The 20666-nt window shown below is 45.1% G+C and overlaps 1 protein-coding gene across 1 annotated transcript in view; it reads right to left on the bottom strand.

Moving 5' to 3' along the window:
* Positions 1–5182: 5182 nt before the first annotated feature.
* Positions 5183–20666, bottom strand: part of LOC142582365 (uncharacterized) — a 104685-nt gene continuing 89201 nt past the window's right edge. Inside the window, exons 4-8 of the mRNA XM_075692009.1 lie at positions 19047–19180; positions 17746–17956; positions 17078–17211; positions 13809–14031; positions 5183–8285 (exon numbers count right to left, since the gene is read on the bottom strand). Of these exons, the coding sequence (XP_075548124.1) occupies positions 8209–8285; positions 13809–14031; positions 17078–17211; positions 17746–17956; positions 19047–19180 (779 nt within the window). The 3' untranslated portion in view covers positions 5183–8208. The remainder of the gene's footprint in view (positions 8286–13808; positions 14032–17077; positions 17212–17745; positions 17957–19046; positions 19181–20666) is intronic.

Raw genomic sequence — 20666 nt, 5'->3', positions numbered from 1 at the left:
TTGAAATGCATATCACCCCCCCTCCCTCTCCCCCGCACGTGTCGCACAGGTGCCCATAGAAATTATACGTTATATTTCAATTTGGTCTTCGTTTTTTCTAGCTGCTAGCACGCTAAAAACGCCTCGAGGGTTTTATACAAGCCTTTTCTTTATTCTGAGATCAGCCTTCAAATTGGGCATTTTAGTGAAACAATTTCGCGTGCGCCCGCGGTTTTGTTGAGACTTCAGGTGCACGTGCTTAATTTATGCTAACGGTAAAACTTTATCAAAGCTCCACTTGCGTAGGAATCTATAAAACAAACAAAAATTGGCAATTTCGACCGAAGGTGAACCGCGGAAAGCGACAGTAATTTTTTAGCGTTGCGAAGAAGGCGTCTCAGAAAGCTGCCTTGATGACGAGCACCGCCAGGGACGTTGCAGGCGTGGGCGTCTCGATCAGGCGCGAGATGAGACCGAAAGAAGACCGTCGGCGTTCGAAGCGCCACAAGAAAAGATTAGACGCATTTAGTTTGGCGCTTACTGTTCGTTGCACTCAGACCAGTGCATGCACCGCGGTGGGGTTTGCACGCACACGCTCAACAGGAATGTGTGAGCGCGCAAGGCTAACGCCGGCCACGGAAGCGAAAATGGCGTCTTGGCTCTGGCAGGGCCGGCTGGGCGGAGCGCGATGGTGCATCCACTTGGCGTCGTCGCTTTTGCGGCCAGACGCACCGCGCTCCTTGGAGACCTTTCAAACCTCCGCACGCAGGCCGCGCGCGGAGTTCGATATTGTGACAGCACGACGACGCCAACGGCGACGGCGCAAACGTGTCTTGAGCCTCCTTGCAATTTCCATCGCAAGAAAAGTGCAGTATCTGCACGAAATGCGGCGTACGAGTAGCGCGCACTAGAACGGTGCCTTGTGCAGCCTACAATAATGAACATACCGTGTGTTTCAGCGAAGTCTTTCATAACTTTTTTGGTAATTGCCTGTGGCAGATAGCACGATCCTCGTCCATGAGCTGGTCTACGCGAGGAGGCGGACATTGCTTGCACAAAAAAAAAATGAAATGCATAATCGAGAGATTAACGAAATTCAGTAATGAAATTTTAACTAATTAATTACCTTATGGCACATGTTGCAATTTACAAATTGTAACCGGGTAGTTGGCGAGGCAGGTCCTCTTGGGCCGAATTATTAGGATGACCGCAGTATTGAGATATTTATTCGAAACTTTGCGGAGAAATGCATTGATCGTCTGGTTAGTTTTGTGCCTCACTACATAAAACGACGTTTCGTTGAGAAATTAAGTGGAACGACAGTGCAATTTTACTACAAGTTTGGCGGTGATATCTCGTAAATGGTGTCATCGACACAGTTCTTTTCAAGTGGATGCGCCTTGCAGTCTTCCCCGCTAGAGTTTGTAAATAGCTATATGTGCCATAAGGTAATCATTTAAAAACGTAATGAGTGAATTTCTGTTAATTAGTCGATTATGCATTCGAAATTTCGTGCTAGTAATGTCCGCCTCTTCGAGTAGACCAACTCATGGACTAGAATTGTGCTATCTGCCACAGGCAAGTTTTAAAAAAATCCATGCTCGCTGGAACACTTTGTATATAGTTTACCTGCTACACATAGAGCCGCAACCCGCCGCGGTTGCTTAGTGGCTATGGTGTTGGGCTGCTAAGCACGAGGTCGCGGGATCGACTTCCGGCCACGGCGGCCGCATTTCAATGGGGGTGAAATGCGAAAACGCCCGTGTACTTAGATGTAGGTGCACGTTAAAGAACCCCAGGTATCCCAAATTTCCCGAGTCTCCCACTACGGCGTGCCTCATAATCGGAAAGTGGTTTTGGCACGTAAAATCCCATAATTTAATTAGCAAATAGAGCCGCAGTCGTTTACAAAAAGCAGGGTGTGTCAATGCAACAGCCAAAAGTCGTTGCTTAGATTTCCTCGCCTTCTGTGTGTGTCGCGTTTGCATCGTAAGTGCGTTTCAGTAACGCCTTCAGAAAAATATCTTACATCCTCGCCCCCTCCTTTAGAGACGCGCTCGCAACTTGGGGGGTATTCGGTAAGTGTCCACTTAGTGGACATGTTCATTCCGTCTGCTGCTGAAGTGCTGATTGGCTGAGGGCGCCTGTTTGTACCCGAGCCCAGCCAATCAGAACATCCGCCCCAGACGAAATCAACAAGTCCACTAGGTGGACAATCTCTCTCGTGTCTTTATTTTTCTTTCATGTCCGTTTGATGTATATATGCCATAAAGCGACATATTGTTAAGTAGACGTCTCTTTCGGTATACCAGTGTGGGAGATCCATGACAAAAGAGGGTAAAACAATCTTCCCTAGTAACAGAAGAGCTGGTAGCTCAAATCCATCTGTTTAGCCTCACAAAGCTCGAACATCATTCCACATCAAGAAAAACTAGAACTTGTTCACCTTTACTTCATGACCATGGAGAGTACATTCCTAGATAGATACTACAAATAAAATAGAAAATGCGTAGAATGTTATTATCGAAGTTCCTAATTTATTGATTGGTTTGCTGAACAATCAACAAATGAAAAGTTGATCCGGCATATGAAAAGCGCTACCATGGGCTTTGTGTTATGTTGCCCGCACATAAATAAGAATTTTGAGGTGTCAAACTCTACGCAGAAAGATAATACGATGTGCTTTGTGGGGTTCACATGTCGCGTGGATGGCCGGATATGTAGAAGTGAAGATTGGCAAGCAATGATCAACAAATACCAGTCATTAGGCCTGACAAAGTCAAAGACAAAGTCAAAGGCCTGACGCGCAGGCGGTGACGCTCACCGCCTGCGCGTGCCTTAACATTCAGATTTTGTTTCAAACGGATGGTGCGATATGGCACCACTGCCGGCAAAGCCTTGATGCGGCATGCGCTAATTTGGAATGCGTCGTATTGCAAGCAGCGCGTTAACTTGTCAAATGCTTTCTACGCTATTAGAATTTCCTTAAGCGTGGCAGCATACCTATGTCTCAAGCCTGTGCACAGCGTTTGCATGGCACAGCCTCGTTCTCCTCGAACTATGGGCACTAAGAGCGCTAGCTCAGAGAGGATAAAAGAGTGGACATACTGTGCTTTTCAAGTCTAAAGCTTAACTAAGAAACAACCAGTTACTATACTATACCAAGGACAAAAGAAATAGAGAGTGTAGATTTAAACACGCCTGTTCACACTACGTATGGACAAACTTACGCGATCTTCGCAGATGAACCCGACCCGCACGGCTGCAAGTGAGCGCGCGAGCGGGGCACGACGATAAGCAGAAAGGAAACGCTGAGTCGAAGGCCGGAGCGGCACAACGGCAGCAGCGGAGATTTCTCAGGGGCCCCATAAAAACCCAGCCGAGGTGATTTGGTACGAGCGATGCAGAGGCGCCATCGGCTCGCTCTGACAATGCGGAGGATACGCCCCTGCGAACCATGCTCCGACTATTGTCTATTCAGCTCTGTCTGCCACCGAAGAGAATGCTCCGTCGAAGAAGAACGTTAGTAGCATTAGTTGGCTTACTTTTAGCTATTATCACGCTGCAATGCAAAACTTGAATATCTCGAAGCCACACTGTGTGAACATATAAAGAGGTGGTGCAGCAGTAGCTTCGTAGGAAAATGTTCTGCGTGCTACTTTGTCCCCCCCCCCCCCCCCCGCACATCTTCGTTTTTCTCTTTTTTTCTTCTTTCCTGCGTTTCTTTTTCCAGCTTCCTACCACCGAATAACCGCGGAGGACCCGGGAAGTATGCAAATGACATTTTGCTCCCTAGCTCCTTTTCCGACAGTTACATGGAGGCACTAGTATTTACGTACTTTTCTTCTCGTCGATAACTGCCTTTTTCAGAGAACCTCTGGTATGTTCCGAAGTCTCTTGATTCTCCAATTGACATCGCCCCCTTCCCTCCTCCCTTCTCCTCTAACCTTCTCTCCTTGTTATACTGCCTATTTCGTCAAAGTTGTCGGTCGACTTTTCAAGCGGAAAAGACGCGCGCGCTCTGGCCCTGAAGCACATTACCCATTCCCTTCCCTGCAAGGGTGTCTAATAAGAAAGCCGCAGAGAACGACGAAGGCGACAATGATGACGACAATGCTGCACTTTGAAACTGTGCAGCGAGCCAGACCTGAACACAGAAAAAAAAAAGTGGTCTCGCTAAACAGGCCTGCACGCCGCTGTCGCCGTTTTCAGACTTTCTTTCATGGCCACTCGGCAATGAAAAGAAAGTTCCAGTGTCCAGAGAGCCTGATATCGAAAGGAAGGAAAAGGAAATGGGGCAAAAGAAAGAAAAGTGGGGAGGGGGCAGTTGGCGCAAAATTGTGCCGTAGGGAGAACGCGAAGGACCGAACCAGACGGCACCTCTTTTGCAGCTGAAAGACTGTCGTGGTTTTGTCTTTAACAAACCGCGATGATTGTTTAAAGCCTTCGCCGTCGTCGCAGGATCCGACCACAGCGCGGCGCTGTTGGCGCCAGCTGCACGCGCCAGTAATGGTGCCCGCAGGAGGAGGGAGTGGCTAGGAGCCGTTTCGTTGAATGCCACGGCTTTGCAGTTTGCAGAGAGAACGCCCTCTGCAGCCGTCTTCGCGCGGCTTTGAAATCGGGAGGCCTAAATTTAGGCATACTGCTGCGTTGACCAATTTCTGTGTTGTCACCACTTGCGGCGGTATTTTCCTGCAACTCATTCCTTCGATGAACATCACATGAACGGTGCAAAAACCCTCTTAGGTGTGTAAGTGTTATGCTTTCCTATGGTATCTTTAAAAGCTTAAGCTAGTTGTTTTCAAGAATTATGGAACAAAATTGACGTTTTAGAATAACAGACACAGCCCCCGAAGCACATGAGATGGATGTTGTTAATGCGCTATGAACACAGTTATTCCTCCATTCTGTTGCAATTTTCATTGATACCCTAGTAAACTTTTCCCAGTAAAGGAACGCAATTTATTTACAGCTCTTGTCTTGTGAGCTTCATGTGATGCGGTCCTATGTCTCAGCACTGACATGTTACGCAAATTATGCATGAATTTGTAAACAGGAGAATCTCGTGACCAACAGCTTTGAATAAACCCACAGTGACTATGCTTCCTTCACTTATCCGTGACACTGCTTTCTAACAAGCGAGATTTGCAAGTGTGTCCCAATATAAAAAGCACAGAGCTGAGAGACAACAAATATTCGTATAGACGCTGGAGAAACATAACAGCTCATTTGTTTATTGTCCAGACGTAATGATGCATTTTTACACTTGTACAGGCACCCACACAGCATACAAACATGAAAGATAAGACACACAAACAAAATTTCAATCTCGAAGTTGTAATTTAGCGTGGAATCACTCCGCCTTTCTAAATTTACAGGGTCATTTAAATGAAATGAAAACGCTTTCGCGTGAGTGGGAGAAAGCACACATCCTTCTGACGGAAAAAGAAAGGAAGGCAGTTTCCCAACAAAAATAACTAACTGTGTAATACTCGGCAACATTGTCGCGCAACAATCGTCATTGAGTTCTTACGTTTGGCATATAGCTTTCGAACAGAGAAACCGCGAAATGATACGATATTTATGAGAAGGACAGTTCTTAATTTTTCGTAACCATATTTACATAATCACATACATGCTAATACATTTTCTCCGTACATCCTTATAACGTTAACAGCTTCTGCTACCTCATCGCGTCTTTCCGGATCAGATTATCTGCTTGTGTCTGGGCACGTGATAAATTTGAATGAAACTTTTGTGCTGTTGGCACAATATCCTGAGACAAACAAGTAAAACAAAGCAAGCTGCAAACACAGAGTACACAGCATCGGGCTTCGCAGCATTCACTTGCGCTTTTGTCGTACAATGGTTTATCACTCCTGTTGATTTGAAAACACTTGGAAAGCACACACACGTAGCGCGACACTCTAAGCAGCGGCTCGGCATAGATGCGTTTTACGGCGAACGTTGCAGTATTCAGACGGAACTAGCCTCCCATAGCAGGCTGGTAGCTTTACCGCCTCAGCGTTATTGGGAACGAAGAGGGGAGAAACATGGTGTAAGAAGAAGCATCTCCTTAGGCACTGCTCTCTAAATTCATGGGGACGCAGAGATGGTTCCCCAGGGAACGGCTAAAGGTAGACTTCAGCGTGCTTACTTAACCCTGTGCAAAATACAACAGAAGATAATTTCCCATCTTGTAAGGACAACACGGGGATGGCGGGGGATGGAAATTGGAAATTCTGGACTTGTCGAAATGTTGGCTCCTGCTTTCACCTTGTTCTCGGTTTGCTCATCCCCTTGTAAGGACAGGTGTTTATTTAATGTAGTCTGTCTTCCTGCCTGTCATACAATTCAACAATACAACTGGTCAGAAATTGTTTCACGTCAACACGTCAAACAATATTTCTTTTTACCTGAAATGTTATCTTGTAAGTTTTCCGCAATGAGTGTCATATATCTGGCCATGCTGCAATTGTCACGGCGTGAGTTTGAACCGGTTTGGAGGTTCCAGCATACGCAACCAATTCACTTTCCCCACCTGTCCTTCCTACCGAGGTAGTTATTCCTTACATGACGTTTGAATAAAAATGTTGCGAATTGACTGAAGGTGTCCGGAAGTTCCTGAGCCCAAGATAGCGTGGCATTTTTGTAAGCCTCTACACTATTTTTTGAACAATCTTCACCCAAAATGACGCAGGAATTCAGATGCAGGGAACGCATTTTTGCAGTCCCAATGTATTCAGACTGAAGCACTGAGTTTCGGCCTGAGGTAAGCCCTCCTCTTGAATGAGCAGAGCTGATTGTGTCACACCACACTCCTTCGACCTGCTATGTGAAACATTAGAACACATGGCCGACGTAGCGCCGCAGGCTGTAACTGGTTAAACGTACAACTGAGTAAACGTTTTTACATTAAAGAATACTCATTCTGGCTTTCGAAAGCTACAAAATCAATAATTCATTCCTTTCGTGGCATCACGCATTGGATTTGAAACTGTAAATGAAGAATAATCAGAACCGCAGGAGCTAGGTGGCCCTGCTTGTACTCAGAAGTACCCAGGGCCCCACACTTTAATTTCCATTTGTCGCGTTACCACAATCTTACCGCCATAAGCTATCAAGGGGATGATTTAGTGTGCTTTTCAATGACATTAAGCCATGCGATAATAATGCAGCTATGTGTTCAACACGTTATCGCCCTCATTGAATGTCCGCGAAGCGGAGCATGTTGATGTTTCACCTGTGAGTTTTGGGGCAACTGAAGTGCTGCATTTTATTTCATGCTAAGCATATTCAAGCAGCCGTCCAAATACTTTACTGGGACTTTCATAGCAACTACACTGCAAGCTGTAATGTCCTTTAGCTCCAAATTTTAGAGAGCTAAATTTTATGACGATGCGTTGTTGCGATTCATAGGTGAATATTCCGTGCGCGCACTTTTTGAACCACCTGTATTGTACGCCATATATTTGCGCATATTCAGGAAGAAACCATAACGCATCCAACTCTGACATCCCTGTTCAGATAATTTACGACTTTTTTTGTACTACCGTAGTGTTCAAGCTTACAGCGCTGCTTCTATAACATTTTAGAAAAATCTTGAACCTAGTGAAAGCAAGAGTTCGGCGAAAACTCGTCTGGTCGGTATGGCTCAAAGTCAAGGATAAAACAGACGCTGACCAAAAACATAAAACGAAAGGGAAACCAGGACATTCCGGTTCCCACACGGGGGCCTTGTTTACATTCAAGATTGTGAACAACGCCCCCGTATCGGAGCCGAAGCGTCCTGGTTTCCTTTTCTTTTAAAGTTCTTGGTCGACGTCCGTTTTACCCTTGACTCTTGAACGTAATGTTCTTTAGGACTGGACCATTTGCGCAACGTGTTGCGTTACTCGCAACGGTAGCTCAAGTTCTTGCAATCTTTGAGCGTCGAGAATGGGCAAATGAGAGATATGATACTGGCATTATGCCACTGACTTCAAACCTGACGTGGCCTCTCGCGCGCAGAACGTACGATTCCAGCACTCGGTGGCGTATTGTAGTATTTCCTCACGACAAATGGCGCACCCTTGTGGGCTGCATCCCATACTAGTTGGCTCGAATGGAGAGGCATGAAACGGTCGTATAGGGAAACGCGCAAGGTCTCAGCAGAAGAAGAACCAGGGATATTGCACGCGGCGAGTTGCTGCTTGTACATCTCGAATCCAGCCATCGCAGCGATGTCCATCATAGCTCCAGGAGGGCGAAGCAGATGAGTAGGCTGGACAGGAAGGGAGCCAGCACGGACATCCCTTCGTTGGTCGCTGCGCACATTGTGCAGTCCGGGAGGGACGCGGAAGTGGGAAAAAGGGAGGAAGCACCAAGAGCAAAACGTCATTACGATTTGGATTCTGGAGGTGATAGCCGTGTTGTTCTCAACAAAGCACTCAGTTCACCTCTAAAATCATGTTACACAAGCTCTGTCAGCAAATGTGGGGAGGAGCAAAGGAATAATTAATGCCTACTAAGTATTAGACTTTTATTTGTTTCGGGCCGTCTTTCTCTCCATAAGGGTGCGATTCCGAGAAAGAAAACAATGCGTCTTAGGTGGCGCCTTTCGAATCTTATTTTCCATGTTTCTAAACAGTCCGGTTTTCGTCAGCAGCTCCGCGATCCTCGCAGACCACTGGAAATTGTTGGTAATGGTTCAACCCATCTGCAATTCTTCGGAGAGCAAGAACAAGAAAGTTCCGTATATAGCAAAAAAAACTCAATGTAACGTAATTGAATACTCCTGTAAGTTCTGAGACTGATGTAATGAGAACACGAGCACAGATGAAAGAGAAAAGAGAAAAACTAATTGACCAGTGTTAAGTATGGTGCATTGTACATTCAATGTATCTCTTATCTAAAGTGAACGTAGAAAATGCAAAGTAATGCAATTAAGTCTCAAAATTTATTTATTTATTTATTTATTCATTGTCTGGAATGAAGGATCTAAAGGTATATTCAACTCCTTGACGAAGGCCCCTCCCTCCATGTATACATGCTACCATTTGTCGTGCTGCCGTTAACCTGGATAAAGTTATCTATATCAATGACGTTTCTGTCTAGTATGCAGCACTCAAATTTCAAATGGAGAAAATATACTGTCATATGACTATGTTCTTATACTGTCGTTTTTCTTGGTGTATTTCGAACCGGGCGAACATGCTATATGTGAGATATCTCTAGCGCTGCTGTCCACGTTTTTTATAAGGTTATGTGGTTATAATGTGAACTCACGGAAAGGCGCGGCTTAGGAAGTGCACGTGTATAAAGCGCATTCAAAATGCGTGCCAGCGCAACGAACGCCGATATTTTTGTAAATATGCATGAGAGCGTGCATGACCGCTGACGAGCATGAGTATTGTATAATTATGCTGAAATGTTGAGTTCACAGAAAAACTCGTCAAAAGTCACTGATGTGGAAAGTCATCACAACAGTGCCCCCTTTCACATCATCATCATCATCATCATCATCATCATCATCATCATCATCATCATCCTGGTTACGCCCACTGCAGGGCAAAGGTCTCTCCCATACTTCTCCAAATACCCCGGTCATGTACTAATTGTGGCCATGTTGTCCCTGCAAATTTCTTAATCTCATCCGCCCACCTAACTTTCTGCCGCCCTCTGCTACGCTTGCCTTGCCTTGGAATCCATTCCGTAACTCTTAATGACCATCGGTTATCTTCCCCCTTCATTACGTGTCCTGCCCATGAACCCATTTATTTTTCTTGATTTCAACTAAGATATTATTAACTCGCGTTTGTTCCCTCACCCAATCTGTTCTTTTCTTATCCCTGAACGTTACACCTATCATTCTTCTTTCCATAGCTCGTTGCGTCGCCCTCAATTTAAGTAGAACCCTTTTCGTAAGCCTCCAGGTTTCTGCCCCGTATGTTAGCACTGGTAAGACACAGCTGTTATAAACTTTTCTCTTGAAGGAGAATGGCACCCTGCTGTTCATGATCTGAGAATGCCTGCCAAACGCACCCCAGCCCATTCGTATTCTTCTGATTATTTCAGTCTCATGATCCGGATCCGCAGTCACTACCTGTCCTAAGTAGATGTATTCTCTTGCCACTTCCAGTGCCTCACTACCTATCGTAAGCTGCTGATCTCTTCCGAGACTGTTAAACATTACTCTAGTTTTCTGCAGATTAATTTTTAGGCCTACCCTTCGGCTTTGCCTCTCCAGGTCAGTGAGCATGCATTGCAGTTCGTCCCCTGAGTTCCTAAGCAAGGCAATATCATCAGCGAATCGCAAGTTATTAAGGAAATCTCCATTAACTCTTATCCCCAATTCTTCCCAGTCCAGGTGTCTGAATACCTCCTGTAAACACGCTGTGAACAGCATTGGAGAGATTGTACCTCCCGGCCTGACGCCTTTCTTTATTGGTATTTTGTTGCTTTCTTTATGGAAGACTACAGTAGCTGTCGAGCCGCTATAGATATCTTTCAGTATGTTTACATACGGCTCGTCTACACCCTGATTCCGCAATGCCTCCATGACTGCTGAGGTTTCGACTGAATCAAATGCTTTCTCGTAATCAATGAAAGCTAAATATAAAGGTTGGTTATATAACGTAAAATTTACTATCACCTGATTGATAGTGTGAATATGGTCTATTGTTGAGCAGCCTTTACGGAATCCTGCCCGGTCCTTTGTTTGACGGAAGTCTAAGGTGTTCCTGATTCTATTTGCGATTACCTTCGCAAATACGTTGTAGGCAACGGACAGTCAGCTGATCGGTCTATAATTTTTCAAGTCTTTGGCGTCCCCTTTCTTATAGATTAGGATTATTTTAGCGTTTTTCCAAGATTCCGGTACGCTCGAAGTCATGAGGCATTGCGTATACAGGGTGGCCAGTTTCTCTAGAACAATCTGCCCGCCATCCTTCAACAAATTTGCTGTTACCTGATCCTCCCCAGCTGCCTGCCCCCTTTCCGTACCTCCCAAGGCTTTCTTTACTTCTTCCGGCATTACCTGTGGGATTTCGAATTCCTCTAAATATTCTCTTTTCCATTATCGTCGTGGGTGCCACTAGTACTGTATAAATCTCTATAGAACTCCTCAGCCACTTGAACTATTTCATCCATATTAGTAATGATATTGCTTGCTTTGTCTCTTAATGCATACATCTGAATCTTGCCTATTCCTAGTTTCTTCTTCACTGCTTTTAGGCTTCCTCCGTTGCTGAGAGCATGTTCAATTCTGTCCATATTATACTTCCTTATGTCAGCTGTTTTACGCTTGTTGATTAACTTCAAAGGTTCTGCCAGTTCTGTTCTAGCTGTATGGATGGAGGTTTTCATACATTGGCGTTTCTTGATCAGATCTTTCGTCTCCTGCGATAGCTTACTGGTATCCTGTCTAACGGAGTTACCTCCGACTTCTATTGCACACTCTTTAATGATGCCCACAAGATTGTCGTTCATTGCTTCAACACTAAGGTCCTCTTCCTGAGTTAAAGCCGAATACCTGTTCTGTAGCTTGATCTGGAATTCCTCTATTTTCCCTCTTACGGCTGACTCGTTGATCGGCTTCTTATGTACCAATTTCTTCCGTTCCCTCCTCACGTCTAGGCTAATTCGAGTTCTTACCATCCTATGGTCACTGCAGCGCACCTTGCCGAGCAGGTCTAGATCTTGCATGATGCCAGGGTTCGCGCAGAGTATGAAGTCGATTTCATTTCTAGTCTCGCCGTTCGGGCTCCTCCACGTCCACTTTCGGCTATCCCGCTTGCTGAAGAAGGTATTCATTATCCGCATATCATTCTGTTCCGCAAACTCTACTAATAACTGTCCCGTGCTATTCCTAGTGCCTATGCCGAATTCCCCCACTGCCTTGTCTCCAGCCTGCTTCTTGCCTACCTTGGCATTGAAGTCGCCCATCAGTACAGTGTATTTTGTTCTCACTTTACCCATCGCCGATTTCACGTCTTCATAGAAGCTTTGTACTTCCTGGTCATCATGAGAGGATGTAGGGGCGTAAACCTGTACAACCTTCATTTTGTACCTCTTATTAAGTTTCACAACAACACCTGCCACCCTCTCGCTAATGCTATAGAATTCCTGTATGTTATCAGCTATATTCTTATTAATCAGGGATCCGACTCCTAGTTCTCGTCTCTCCGCTAAGCTCCGGTAGCACAAGACGTGCCCGCTTTTTAGCACTGTATATGGTTCTTTTGGCCTCCTACCTGCACTGAAACATATTATATCCCATATTATAGCCCTCTAATTCCTCCAATAGCACTGCTAGACTCGCCTCACTAGATAACGTTCTAGCGTTAAACGTTTCCAGGTTCATATTCCAATGGAGGCCTGTCCGGAACCAGGGATTCTTAGCACTCTCTGCTACGCCGCAGGTCTGAGCGCCGCCGTGATCAGTTGCTTCGCAGCTGCTGGGGACTGAGGGCCGGGGTTTGATTGTTGTGTTCATATAGGAGGTTGTGGCCAAGTACTGCACCAGGGTGGCCAATCCTGCTCTGGTGAGGGAGTGCGTTACCGGTTCTGGTCACTGGGATCGGGCCACACTCCAGGCCTGTTTATGCAATTTTATGAACACGCGGATGTTTCTTTAGTTGGTGTAAAATTGCGCGGCACCGGGATTCGAACCACGGACCTCTTGCACGCGAGGCGGGTGTTCTACCCCTACGTCACCGCTGCACCCCTTTAATATGCTCAATGCTATATTGCATGAAACAAGTTGTGCGCTTTACAACACCTAAAACACCAAACACCAACATTTCGCATGGTTTCACTTGAACAGAACGAAAAACTAGCAGATGTGGTAACCTTTAGTAAGTAGCCAGCTAAAGCAGGCACACTGGTGTGCAACTCTCCTAGCTACCCACATGTCCTCGAAGCTTGCACTACTATGGTGTGCGCACCGCATGGTAAAAATAAGTTGCCGCAGTCCTCCTGATCTTCCGTTACACGGGCGCGACTGTTTTGCTCACCCCCATGACGAACAATGACTCCCTACAAAGAGCACGCTGCTTAGTCGTATCATCTTGACCCCGCCTACTGCAGCATGGCATAACATCCGGCGTTCAGCCTATGCCAGCTGCCGCTTGTATCTGCGGTGCACTCCTTCAACCGTTGTTGACGGTGGTCCGCTATGTTCAGGTCAACCGCTACTAAATCAGCCTTCTTTGCTTTACAGCTGTTGATCCTGAAGAGCAACCTTATGTACCAGCTGAGTTCCATACATATAGGTGATGCCTTTGAAGAATGAGTTCTTGCTCATACATCCGCTAAAACAGCTGATAAAACGCAAGTTATGCGCTTTATTGAGCTTGGGCATTTTACAGTGACTTTCACAACCCAAAAAGATAAGGTTTGTGAATTTTATAAGTATTTGCGCAAAATTTTCTCAATATCCTGAAATTTTCACCCCGATGTTTTATATTGCTCTCTTTCGGGAAAGGTGTCAATGATGCAAATCTTGCCAATCTCTATTGGTTACATCTGAATGAGCTTTTAGACCGATTGAGCAATATAATTATCAACGGGAAGGATGTCCTCTAAAATCGTATTAATGTGCCTGTTTCTTGTGTTTTTTTCTTTGCTTTCTGTCAACCTGCTAATTTTACACCATTTTTTCCTTCCGCTTCGTATTTTAGATAGCTTAAACAATGATACTGCTGCCATTGCTCACATAGCGCTCAAGTGTACAAAATAAGTTAATAAAATAAATATAGATTTTGTTACACCGGAAGCTTTGACGGCTGCCTTGGTAAGACACTTGAGAAAGAGCGTAATTTAAAACGAATTACGCAGAGAAAGCCCACCATCGTCCGTGGATGCCCTGAGTCCCGACATGGTTCGGTGCTTGTTCTTGATGCTGGCTTCTGCGCTGCTGGTGTTCAGGACGTGCGATAAGGTGACCGTACAGCGCAGGTGCATGCGTTCCTCCTCGAAGTGCTCTGGTCGTACCCTGAAGCGTAAGCCCAGTGACCCGGCATACCTCGGGTATCTCTGCAGCTCGTACCTCACCAAGTACTCGGGACGGGCCTGCGAGTGGCAGCTCTTGCGTCATTTTCTTTTACTTTGACTGTGACGTTGACTTTATTCAGCCATGTATACGAAGCAGTGCAACAGACCAACAAAGCGAGGTAAAAGGAGACAGGTAATGCATGCAACCTGAAGAGGCCTGCGCCCCGGTCATGGGTCAGGCAGCAGTGGGTGGACAAAACAGAACATAACAATTAAAGGGGTCAAAAATACACAGAATATAAAGGTGCGCACAAACGCATGACTACAGTTACAATGAGTATTGTGCAGTGCCGGGCATGAGAATCGTAATTTGTAACATTAACTAGCTCATTAACATTAACAGTGTAACATTAACTAGTGTGTGTGTGTGTGTGTGTGTGCGTGCGTGCGTGCGTGTGTGTGTGTGTGTGTGTGTGTGTGTGTGTGTGTGTGTGTGTGTGTGTGTGTGTGTGTGTGTGTGTGTGTGTGTGTGTGTGTGTGTGTGTGTGTGTGTGTGTGTGTGTGTGTGTGTGTTCGTGTGTGTTCGTGTGTGTTCGTGTGTTCGTGTGTTCGTGTTCGTGTTCGTGTTCGTGTTCGTGTTCGTGTGCGGGCGGGGGGGTGGGCAGCTCGCCGGTGGCATGCGGAAGACTGACTGGATAGCATCACATCTGCGCGAGCGGAGTAAGAAGTGGCGATTATTAATAATCCCGCATTCGGTGTGGACTCAGTGTAACAACCAAGCGCAGACTTTGTTGTTGTTGTTGTCAAGAATGATTGTGATGCATACTCACATTGGGGGATTGGCCACAAATCGAGTACTTAAGAGAAATGGACTTTAAGAGGGGAATGAATAAATTTAAGTTGTATGAAAATTTTAGTGTGCGGAATGAAATAGCAAAAAAATGTTGAACAGAAAACACGGAATTAAAAAAAATATTAAGAGGCATCAGTGTATCAGGGTTATCGATTGAATTCAATAAGGCAATTTCGGACTGCCAAGCGACGACTTACACTGCTGAGTAACAAAACAGAAGCTCCAAAAGATAGAATTACAGACACATACAAATCGAAACGAAGACTGCGTAGTGGAGTTCGGAAATATCTTACTATAGGGAAATGATTGCAAGACAAAAAAAAAAGATCTATTGTCTCTGCTTTGCCATAAACTGAGTACAAAGGTGAGGAAACCAGTCCGGATCTGCGTTGTTAAAAATTTAGCGTCGGTATACGACAGCTCAGCCTCGTGGTGGACACTTCGAGTTTTCGTGTTTGGCGAAATTCTCTGCGCAGAGGTATAAAAGATGTCGGTAAGCAGTGGAGTTAAGTGAGTGTGGAGTCTGACACTGCTTGCATGATGACACGCCTACAAAACCGAACTGCCGTCACACAAGGAAGGACACTGGGGCTGGAATTTTTCTGCCCTTAAAAGCCTTAGCTAAAAAATCTGCAATTTAGTTAAGAAATACTCCTTCATTGCCAGTTACCCAAACTAAACGTACGCTTCTCAGGTATCACTGAATCCCCGTCTGCACAACATGATAGTCACCTGAAGCAGTAACTGAGAACACAAAGATGAAGACTCAGTAATTATCACAGTCGATGTAATTTGCGAATTAAATTTGCATAAGGGAAGCTCTCACTTCCATTACCTCAATCAAAATATAGGTATAAAATCAGCGACCGCACATGGAAAGCCCACTCAAGAGTTGTGCAAGAAACACCAACACCTCGTGTTTCTTCTGTAGGAACAGAAGGCCCACAAAGAATTGCCATTTACTTATCAGGTGACTGCGTTCATGTCGCGGCTACCATCGTCGAGCCTATATGCCTGATGTTGCTAGTCCAGTCTATTCTCCTTCCGCGGGGCTCTATGAGTAGTGTCCCCTACACTTCATACCCTGAAGCATCTGTAGCAATAATGATGTTTGTTGGAAGAGTCTGTGAGATCTTCTTGTAATAAACCATGTAACATGCGTTGCGCAAATAATTTTTCATTATTATGAACAATATCATCAAATTATATAATTATAGTAGAAGGGTATGGGGCGATAAACTACCAAATGAATAAAAATGGTAAGAAACCCTAATTTTTTATTTAGTAACACTCCAGCAGAAGCCAGATAGAAGTGCTTGAAATTACTCGCTTTTACATGCCGTAGCCACGATATGATTATGAGTTATGCTGTAGTGGGGGACTCCGGATTAATTTTCACCGCCTCAGGTTTTTTACCGTGCACCCAGCGCATGGTACGTGGAGGTATTTGCATCTCGCCTACATGATCGAAATGCAGCCGTAATGGCCGATATTTCATCCCGCGCCCTCGGGCTCAGCACCTCAACACTCAAGCTACTGCACCTCCCCGGCTGGTCAGAACTCTCCGTAGATCGAACTAATCGCACAAATCATGGCGAGCGCAGTATGTTGAACAAACTCAGATGGTGAATTCGCTTATTGCGTAAAAAGTGCGAAAGCGGACAGAGCTTCTTCATATGAAGCATAAAGAAGTTTGCGGTGTTCAAATGAATCAGTGGCGCGACAAGTTTGAGCACCGCCCCTATAGTGTCAAGGTCCGTCCGTGCAAGCTGTATTTCATCTGTCAGTAAATGCTGAGAAATATACGGGACTATAGGTTGGAGCCAATCCACGAGATTCATGTGCTGTTCCATACTTTATGTAATTTAAAGCAAGTTAAAGATGTTAAATATCCGTGCTATTAACGCCATTAGCATTCGTCATGCAATGGACTGCCAAGGGCTAGGCTAGGGTAGCGAAACGGAAGCTCGTCTAGTGTCGTGTGGTGTTTTCTTGCTTAAGTCCAGTCCTTTCGCCGCTCTGCGCAGCAGTGCTGATTATGTCGAACCAACTCGCCCACTGCGGAATTTTACTTTTCCGCTCCATGCTTTCTGTAAAGAGAGGGTTACATGTACAGTTTGTGACGATAGCGTTACGATATGCAGCATATATTTTTTTAATGCTTCCCGAACATCTCACAGCGTAAAGCATGTTTGCTTGCACAGTGGATGTTGTTACGTTTAATTCATCTGCCAGACATAACAGAAATGAAACGTCTGTGGTTGAACTGACCTCTTTGTCGTTTATGAACCAGGTGAGCTCCGGCGGTGTGTCGTACTCTGCAGACCTGCAGGTCAAATTCACCAGGTCGTTGATCCGGTACTTATGCTGGCCGCCTTCGATAACTGGGCTGTCAGGGCTCGTTTCTGCGGTCATCATTCCCACGAAGCGTGTGATGGTGCAGACAAAATAAATGAAGATTTATTGCAGAACGTTGCTGCGAAACAATTCTAACATTTATGATAACCCGTAAAAACAGTATACACAATTCCTGCGCTGCTGACTTTTCAGATTCTGAATCATAGTAAAACAAATATATTAAAGTAACTCTTACATGGACGTAGTTTAGCACTTAACAAAAGAGCTTCACGCTTTGTCATTAAGCTTGTTTCGGAACTCACAAAGAACGTAGTTTAATTACGTGAATAGTCCAGATGGCTAATCTGGATGACTACTTCTAAATTTCGAAGTGCTGCTGAATAAAAACGTTGAAAAGTGCCACAATCGCTTCACGCTTAGTGGCCTTTGAGTTGGTTTATTTGGCGCACACATCAGAAGAAACGTCATATCGTATCGGGACGAATCTGCAAATATTCGTGTCATCATCATCTGCTATGAAAACTCTCAAACTTTCCACATTGTGCGCTGCCGAGATGCTAATGAGGCACTTCGTCTCTTACCTGGGTACGGTATGGATGGCACCGTGTCACCGACAATGAGCTCTTCGCTGGACGTGAGGTACACCTCGGAGATGACGCTCACACACTTCAGTCGCAGCCAGCTTCCCGCCATGTGGTGCGGTCGCAGGGTGAACGAGAGCGCTGTGCCCGAACTCTGCAGCCCCTCGGAGTCGTATAGGGTCTCCAGCTCGCGCACGTCCGTGAACGGAACCTGCATCGGCCACCGGTGCGCGCACGTGCTGAGGCGTGGGCGACAAAAGAGTAGAAATGCTGGCTATGTGCCAAAATATGGCTAGTTACAATTTGTAACCATAGCTCTCCTCCGCAGCGAAAAAAGAGCAACGAAATGTGATTCTTGTTCTTAGATGCAACCGATCGGCTTTTCACTCTGTCCAACGGAAGTTTCAAGATAGCTGCTTTTGTAGTTATTCCTTGCGGGTTGGAAGAGCTTAGTTACCTCTCCTTTGTTACCATACATCACATAATTTTAGTATCGGGCTAGGTGGAGAATTTGTTTTCGTGCGGTTGAAGCCAAAGCAATGTGTTAGTCGCATGGCGGCCAATATATTTCACTTATGAAGCTTTCAAACGGCTTCATCTGCTTAGGGCCAGTGATGACGCTTAGGACTTGCTCTTGTATAACTTGTGCGAGCTTTTAATAGCATTTCTTTCTTTCTATCTTTCTTTCTTTCTTTCTTTCTTTCTTTCTTTCTTTCTTTCTTTCTTTCTTTCTTTCTTTCTTTCTTTCTTTCTTTCTATCTATCTATCTATCTATCTATCTATCTATCTATCTATCTATCTATCTATCTATCTATCTATCTATCTATCTATCTATCTATCTATCTATCTATCTATCTATCTATCTATCTATCTATCTATCTATCTATCTATCTATCTATCTATCTATCTATCTATCTATCTATCTATCTATCTATCTAAACTCAGTCGTATTCATTTAACGCAGCCACTTAATTTATTTTCATTGATTTCATTCATTCATTCATTCATTCATTCATTCATTCATTCAACGCAACCATCAGAAGACCATTGGAAGACTTTGCTGGGGACGCAAGACCCTGGAAACCAGCTACATTTGGTGAACAGGGCGAACAGGGCTCGGGCAGTGGCAGCGAGCCACGGCTATCTGGACTGAGTAGGCCACCCACCTTTGGGCTCAAGACGAAGAAGCCTGATCAATCAAAAAAGTTAATTTATCGCTCTTTCTCGGTGAATCGCGTTTTCAGGAAGAATTCTCATGATATGCACTACTAGCAGAGGCGCGCACCCATTTTGCCACCTACCTCTTGGTCGTTGACGAGCCAGACCAGCTTGGCGGTCGGAAGTGAGTACGGGGCTCGGCAAGAGACGTCAACACGCTCCCCGACGCCGTATTTAGCTCGCGTACCTCGTATGGTTGGCGGACGCTCGGGGATCACTGTGGCAAAAAAAAGGAAACATTGAGGATTAGACAAAAAGGGAAATGCAGAGATGTCCACCAGACACACGTCCACTTTGCTACCCTTCCCAGGAAGCGCTAGACGAAAGGATGAAGGGCGAGCCTTTTGGTTATGGGTGCAAACAATTCACGTGTATCTGCTTTGGGTATAGGATGCATAATAAAGAAAAAAAAGGAGCATTAGGCTGCGCGTACATGGTACTACACACCAGACCTTTAGGAACGGTAACTGAGGACAGACTATTAAGCTCAAAAGTTGCAGCAATGTTCGCGTTCCTTTCTAATTCTAGAATACGTAAGCGCCATTGTTGCTGCCAGTTCTGTTCTCCACAAGACCAGTATTATAACGATATCCGAGCTATTGGCAGTCTCTCGCGGAAGCCTTCGGTAATCTGTTGGTATTTCAATATGCCTCACCAGCAGTAGAACACCCGAAAGCGATTTTCTGTAACTTATGATGTGTCCATGTGAAAGCAAAGTTGAATGTGTACATAGAAAGCTTCGACTAGCGTGAAGCTCGGTTCACTATTTGGTAGCGTGTCAGCCTCCATCAACAATAAATTTCACATGGCGTGATCGTCCTACCCAGCACTCAGGTTTGAACGGATTCTTCCAATACTTTAACATTTTATTCCTAGTATAATATACAGATTCAAGCATTAATCTCTATTCTGGGCTACCATGAGAAGCCATAGGTATGCAGCTTTCACAACTGTTTAATTTTGTATAAAAAATTTTATTTCTACTCCTAGTTTAAATATTAGCGATGGGTAAGAAAGTTCGCTCCGAAATGTTAGTGCATTTATTGTGGACTGAATGGACGACGGTAGGAGCATAATTCATGAAGACACAAGCTTCGTGTGTCACGTGGGCATGATGCACTCGAACATGAAAATAAAAGGCAGCGAAGAAGTGAGTCGCCGAAAGCAAACTTCACACCATTGAGGAACAAAACAAGGAAGAATGATCAAAGTGCATGCAAAGCGCAGCGGCTCAAAACTCAATTTCCACACGCTACATTAAGTTTCGCGATCGCGATTAAGCAAAGTACCCCTCCAAGAAAACTCGTTCGAGCGACTTAGCCCGGAAGAGTGCTAGAAGAGCACATATACGAGTGCACTGGAATTTCGCTTTATTTTTTTTTTCGTTTCCATGGGTGCCGAACTTTGTCGTAGCAGCGTGGTCTTGCGTTCAGATGCAAATTCCTTTATCCAGGAGATGTAGTACAACCGTGAATTCCGTTATAAGAGAGAGAGAGAGGGCGGAGACAACCGACGTACTGCGCGCCAAAGTGACATGCAAAAATCAGCAGTTATTAGGACGGAAGAGGACCAGGGCGGCAGCTTTGAACGTCGCCCTTGTGCTAAGGAAGAAAAGAAAAAGAAAGACAACTTTTCTGGGTCGAGAGGTCTTCTGCGGCATTGATGAAAGAAATGTGGGAAAGGGTGTGCAAGGAAAAGGACTG

This window comes from Dermacentor variabilis, chromosome 5 (genome assembly GCF_050947875.1).
Source record: "Dermacentor variabilis isolate Ectoservices chromosome 5, ASM5094787v1, whole genome shotgun sequence".
NCBI classification, from domain to species: Eukaryota; Metazoa; Arthropoda; class Arachnida; order Ixodida; family Ixodidae; genus Dermacentor; species Dermacentor variabilis.
This window is presented reverse-complemented; position numbering and strand designations above follow the sequence as displayed.